General features: G+C 39.9%; 1 protein-coding gene across 23 annotated transcripts in view; it reads right to left on the bottom strand.

The window, feature by feature from the left end:
* Window positions 1-924: 924 nt before the first annotated feature.
* Kif21a (kinesin family member 21A) overlaps window positions 925-6,000 on the bottom strand; it is a 127,584-nt gene continuing 122,508 nt past the window's right edge. For all 23 annotated transcript variants that reach the window (XM_041671756.1, XM_041671757.1, XM_041671758.1 and 20 more), the window contains 2 exons: window positions 5,397-5,596; window positions 925-2,143 (listed from right to left, as the gene is read on the bottom strand). In XM_041671756.1, the coding sequence (XP_041527690.1) occupies window positions 2,050-2,143; window positions 5,397-5,596 (294 nt within the window). In that variant the 3' untranslated portion in view covers window positions 925-2,049. The remainder of the gene's footprint in view (window positions 2,144-5,396; window positions 5,597-6,000) is intronic.

Raw genomic sequence — 6,000 nt, 5'->3', positions numbered from 1 at the left:
CCTACCACTGAGCTAGCTGTCCAGCCTTTAGCTTTGGAAATGTCTGGATGGTGGCTAAAAGTACCTTTGGACCTATTTCACTCAGGCTGGGCTGAAATTCTGAAGCTGTACCTCTGCCTCCCAGTGTTGGGATCACAAGCCTGTACCGCCATATCCAGCTAATTTTAGTTTCTTGAAGAGTTGAACAATATGAATATTGTTTCCCATAATGGCTGGACTAATGTTACTACTAGCAGCAGTTTTTTGGTAAGATTCACAATAGCCGTTCTCACACGGGTGAAATGGCATCTCACTGCAGTTTTGATTTATTTTGTTGATGATTAACGTGTGTTTATGTAGTCCTCAGGTAACAAACTTCTTTACATTTTAAAAAAAAAGCTGTAAAAACAAGAACAGCAGAGGCTGGACTATGGCTCAGTGATTAAGAGCACTGGCTGCTCTTCCAAAGGACCAGAAAAATATGTCCCTTCATTTTTTTTTTTAAAAAAAGTTTTTCCTAAAACATCATACACATGCATAAAGGAAATAGAGAAATAGATGTACAGCGCAACATAAAACAAACAGATAATATCTGGGACCTAAGAAAAATTATAACACAGCTTACACCTGCCCTGTCTTGTCACTGCGCCCTTCTCTGCTGGGAGGGAAGGTCACTGCCTTCACATTTATCACAATCATTTTTTGTATTATTATCTATGTTCAAATCCCTCCAGTTACATCAACTGATTTAATTTCTTTAACTAGCATTCCATGGTTCATCAAACTGAGGTTACAGCTGGGGCTTTTCAAGCTGTATCATGTCTCATGAACAAGGAAAGAAACAATTGGACAGCTGGGTCTTTGGTCACACCACACGCAGACAAACAAGTTTTACCAACACTACAATTTTCTTACACTTAGAAAATATGAATAGAATAAGAACAATTCATAGCATCATGTTTATTTAAGCACTAGCTAAACTTTCATTTACAAACAAATGTTTTCAGGGCAAAAAAATAACACAAGACAATCATTTCAAAAGTTATACCATTACATAAAATTAAACTTGCAGAATTTACAAATTAATATTCTGAGCAGACAGATAAATTGTACATCCTTTAACAAAACCCAATCAAACAGTAGGTAGAAATTCATACAGCCATAATGCCAGATAGTCTCTCTTTACAATCTACCTATTTACATTGTTTCCCACCACAAAATGATAAAAGTCTACCAAGGTGTGCAAACACAGTATATTTAAAATATATTTAGCAGCATATAAAAAAATCCAAGGAAAGAGAAAGGAGCTATTACTATGAAATAAAAAGAAATTAAAAGATAATAACAGAAACAATTCCATAGGAAAATAGATGAAAATATCTTTCTGTTAGGAAATCAATAGCTCACTGTCACAGAACACAGGCCCAGCCCTAAGAGCACAGCAGCTGTGTGGCGCTTCCATGCTGGGCACAGAATGCAGAACAACCAAAAGCTTTGGTCAATACAGGTAAACATGAACATTTTAGCACAAACTGTTACCTTTCTTAGCAGACTAAGATCAAGTATGAGGAACCATCAATAACAGTTTCTGATTTTATTATTCCATTACATTGAAAGAGCCTTGAAATTTGGAACCCCTTGTAGCCTGACAAAATTCCTGATGAGCAGGATGAACGGAAGATGTGTTCACAAGGTGTCAGTTATGTGAACACATCGGAACGAGAAAACAGGGAGGAGTGTTTTACTCTGGGTATGCTTCTGGCTGCCACAAAAGCAGACATCTTAGAACTCAAATTACTTGAAAGTATCTTTTTTTATAGCTAGGCACAAAAATCCAGTCACAGTCAAAGTGTGATTCAAGCAATACATCAATTGTAAGAAGCATATGTGTTGGTAGATATTAATATTAAACATACGAGATAGTACAGTTTGATTAGAATACATTTTTATCTAGCAGATAGGTTCCGATATATTTCCAGTTGATTCCATTACTAATAAGTGCAGGGCATCCTCTTCATTGAGAAACACAGAGTCCTCACAGTGTCAGTTTACACTAATCTCCAGTCATGTTTAACTGCTGGCCGTATCTTCGCCCAGATCGCCTGTGTCAGAGATTTGACCATCTTGCAAATTGTGGGCTTTCCAGATTCTCACAGTCCGATCACTAAAAGACAATAAATTTAAAATGGACGTATGAGCAGAGGCAGAAATGTCCAAACAGCTCTCAGAATGACTTATAAAAGATTTTCCTCAAAGGTCTTGCATTAGTGCACATAAAAGTTGGGCAGTGTTGCACAAGAAGAGCAAACACAAATCCGTACAACACTTCCTGCCTGGAATCTTTCTGCATCACACAGCACAGAGAGGAGAAAAATGCACAGAGAGCACCAAGCTGAAGAGACAGGAAGTGGATCTGGAGTCTACAGAATTGGGAATTTACCCAGCTGAGACCCAAGGTCGCAAGATCTATTCAGGAAAGGACTTTGTAAACCTCTATAGGAGTCAAGTCTTGTGTTCCATCGGAATAATAGAGCGCTTGTTAGACTGGAGCTCAGGAATCAGTTTTGATGAATAAAAGACCAGTGCCACTGAGTAAAATTATTTTTGTACTTCATTAAGACAATGCTGACTTGGAGGAGGTTGAACTATCACTCATAATTAGTAATCTCCTATTTTATGTTATTTTGTTTATCTATATTATATCTATTATAAATTACAAGGTTAGTTATAAGAGCTCTGTTGAGGTGAAAGCTTCTGAGACTCATTGAAGCAATGGAAAAGTATTTCCACAGCGTCAACACAAAAAAGAAGAGGTTCAAAGAGGCCAAGGCTACACTTCAAGCGGGCAGCAAACAGTGAGAGGCCGCTGGTGAAGAAGCATCCTCAGCTGCAGTGGAGAACCCAGGGTGTGAAGAAGACAGAGCTGTGAGGCTTCTGCCAAGGATAGTAGCAGATCTGCAATGGGACTTGCCTGTGCCCCTAAGACAAGCTGTGTGTGCCAGGGATGGCGGAGCTGGAGAACTGGGCCTGCCCAGGAATGTTAGAGCCAGAGGACTACTCAGTAAGTCCCAGATACCAAATACTGAGCTACGGAGCTGGATTGTTGGTTTGCTTTAATCTTATTTATTTTTATGCCCAGGTTTTTCCCTTTTGAAATATGAAAGTATGAGATTTGTTTATTTTACAGGAGTCAGCTGTTTAGAGAGTAGATTTTTAAAGGCTTATATTTTTAAAGGAACTTATAAAAGTTGCATCAAACCTTGGAGACAAAGAATTGAAAAGTTACGGGATCATGGTTTAAAATGGTGTGTCTGTGTGTCAAGTGGTCAAGGGGAGAGTGTGAGAGTGTTCTAGTTAGCTTTAACTGTCATCCTGACACAACCTACAGTAACGTGAGAGGAAAGTCAACTGAAGAATTGCCCGGATCATACTGACTCTTGTGCATGTCTATGGGAAGTTGTCTAAATATTAATTGATGTAGGAGGGTCCAGCATACTGTCCACATTACCATTCCCAGGGCTGTGTAAGAAAGCTAGCTAAGGGGCTGGAGAGATGGCTCAGTGGTTAAGAGCTCTGCCTGCTCTTCCAAAGGTCCTGAGTTCAATTCCCAGCAACCACATGGTGGTTCACAACCATCTGTAATGAGATTTGGTGCCCTCTTCTGGCCTGCAGGGATACATGCAGGCAGATCACTCTATACGTAATAAATAAATAAAATTAAAAAAAAAAAAAAGAAAGCTAGCTAAGCATGGTCCTGTGAACGAGATGGGAAGCAGCATCCTCCACAGTTTCTGCTTCGAGTTCCTGCATGACTTCCCTTGATGATGGACTGTACGCTGTAACAATCTGCTCTAACTTGCTGCTGGTAGGTGTTTTATCACAGCAACAGAAGGGAACCTAAAACTCCTTTAAAAATGCTTTATGGATAGTAGGCACTATAAAATGTTTGATAGGTAAAATATAAATAGCACTCACTTTAAAATAGACCTTTGGGGCTAGGGATGTAGCTCAGTAGTAGAGTAATTGCCAAGCAAGCATAAGACCCAAGGTTCCATCATAATACCATCCCCCCCCCCCACAAAAGTCTTTAGCTTCTTAGATTTTATTGGCATCTAGTAGTCCTTGAGTAACAGTGAAAAGTTTAATTCTCAAAAAAAAATGAGATCATCTCATGAAAGGTGAGTATAATTAGTTACTCACACACCAATCCCTGGGACCCAGTGATATACAATGCTTAGTCTTATCTTAAATATATTATTTTCATGGCCTATGTCGCCCTAGGTCATCTGAGCTGTAGCCATCACTCATGACAGAAGAACCTGCATGGCCTGTGTCGCCCTAGGTCACCTGAACTATAGCCATCACACATGACAGAAGAACCTGCATGGCCAGTGTCGCCCTAGGTCACCTGAACTATAGCCATCCCTCATCAGAGAAGAACCTATTTGGTATTCGTGACACCCTAGAGTCAATCCTCAGCAGAGAAACAATAAAGAAAAAGAATAGAGCATTCAGCAAGAAAATGCAAACACAGGCAAGCAATCCGGACTCAGAGCTGATGATGATTGCAGCACACACTGCATGGCTGCAATGGCAGTCTTTCTACCTTGCTCAGGCATCTGAAATGCCACCCCAGGAGGCCTCCCTCCCTCCCTGCATTACTGCTGTTTTATAGCCCCACCCTTGCTCAATGTCATCATTGCAGTTTTCCCCTTCCTTATTTTCTGCTCCTTCTCGTTGGAATAGAAAGTAGAGTTTGTGTTTGCTCTGCTTTCTGCTCCCTTCCTAAGAATCTAGAATAAAGCCAGGCACACAGAGGTTCATTATGAGTAATCAAATAAACAAGAAATTAATTAGTCAATCGAACTCTTCACAGGAGGGAGGAAACATGTTATTATCACCTTCTTATATATTAGAGAAAGAAATGCAAAGATTATTAAAAAAATAATTTGTTCTAAATATAAATCATAGCAAATTAGCTGCTCTTCTAAAGACAGAAAAATTCAAAATTAGTCATTAATGCATTTTTTTAAGTCACCAAGAAAAGATTAGATGTCGGATTCACGATATGCAGGGTACTAACATGGAAGTAACGTCCCATTCTCAAGCCAGCCTAAACTTGTAATGTATATCAGAAATTATAATTTAGGAGCCAGGTATATTGGCACACCACTACAATCTCATCTCTTGGGTACTAAGACAGAAGGATGATGAGTTCTAAGCCAATCTGGACTAAAGAGCAAAGTCATATTACAAATAAATCAATGAAAGTAAATCAGTCATCATGAACCATTACTAGGATGGCTGTAAAGAGAGAGGGATCCTCCCCACTGGACCAGGTTTGCAAATACTTACAAGATTTGTTACATCTGAACACAAGCAACCCACCCAGAGCACAACCACAGGAGGAAACTTACTCGGCTGCAGTGAATACGTGGGTGGAATTAACACAGATGGCATTGATGGGACTGTCATGACCTCTCAGCTCTCCAACTGGCACAAAAGTATCCACGTTCCAGAGTTTCAAAATACCGCCTCGGCAGCCGCTGAGTAAAACCGGGTGGCCTGGCACCAGGCCCAGGGCACAGACCCAGTCCTTGTGTGCGTTTGGGACTTGCTGGGAAAGAAGAGAGAAAGCAGTATGGAATCTTGCAAAACCAGTGACCACACCAAAAGTGGTTATAGGACTTTTAGCGGTGAAACTCAGAGTCAGGGATGCAGAACGTTCTCCAAGTTACAAAGGCCCATTTCTACACATTCGGTGATTTAAACAAGAAATCTACAACTTGCTTCCCAGTTTCCAACACCGTTTTCAGTGTTAAAGACATAGCATTAGTAATCTATAGCATCTAAACGACTGAGAAAACACATAAAAGTTTTCTCCTTTTTCATTACCTAAAATATCCATAACAAAACAAGTTTGAAAATTCCAAACTGGCGTGCATATAGATTAGAAGAACTGCCTTGTGAAAGCAGTCTTACACTTTGCTAGAGAATATGCAGGTCTAAGGAAAATGGGAG

This window comes from Microtus oregoni, unplaced genomic scaffold (assembly GCF_018167655.1).
Source record: "Microtus oregoni isolate MIOR12 unplaced genomic scaffold, Mior012 000022F_ref0000154, whole genome shotgun sequence".
In the NCBI taxonomy this organism is placed as follows: domain Eukaryota; kingdom Metazoa; phylum Chordata; class Mammalia; order Rodentia; family Cricetidae; genus Microtus; species Microtus oregoni.
The sequence above is the reverse complement of the archived record's forward strand: the minus strand, read 5'-3'. Positions and strand labels throughout refer to the sequence as shown.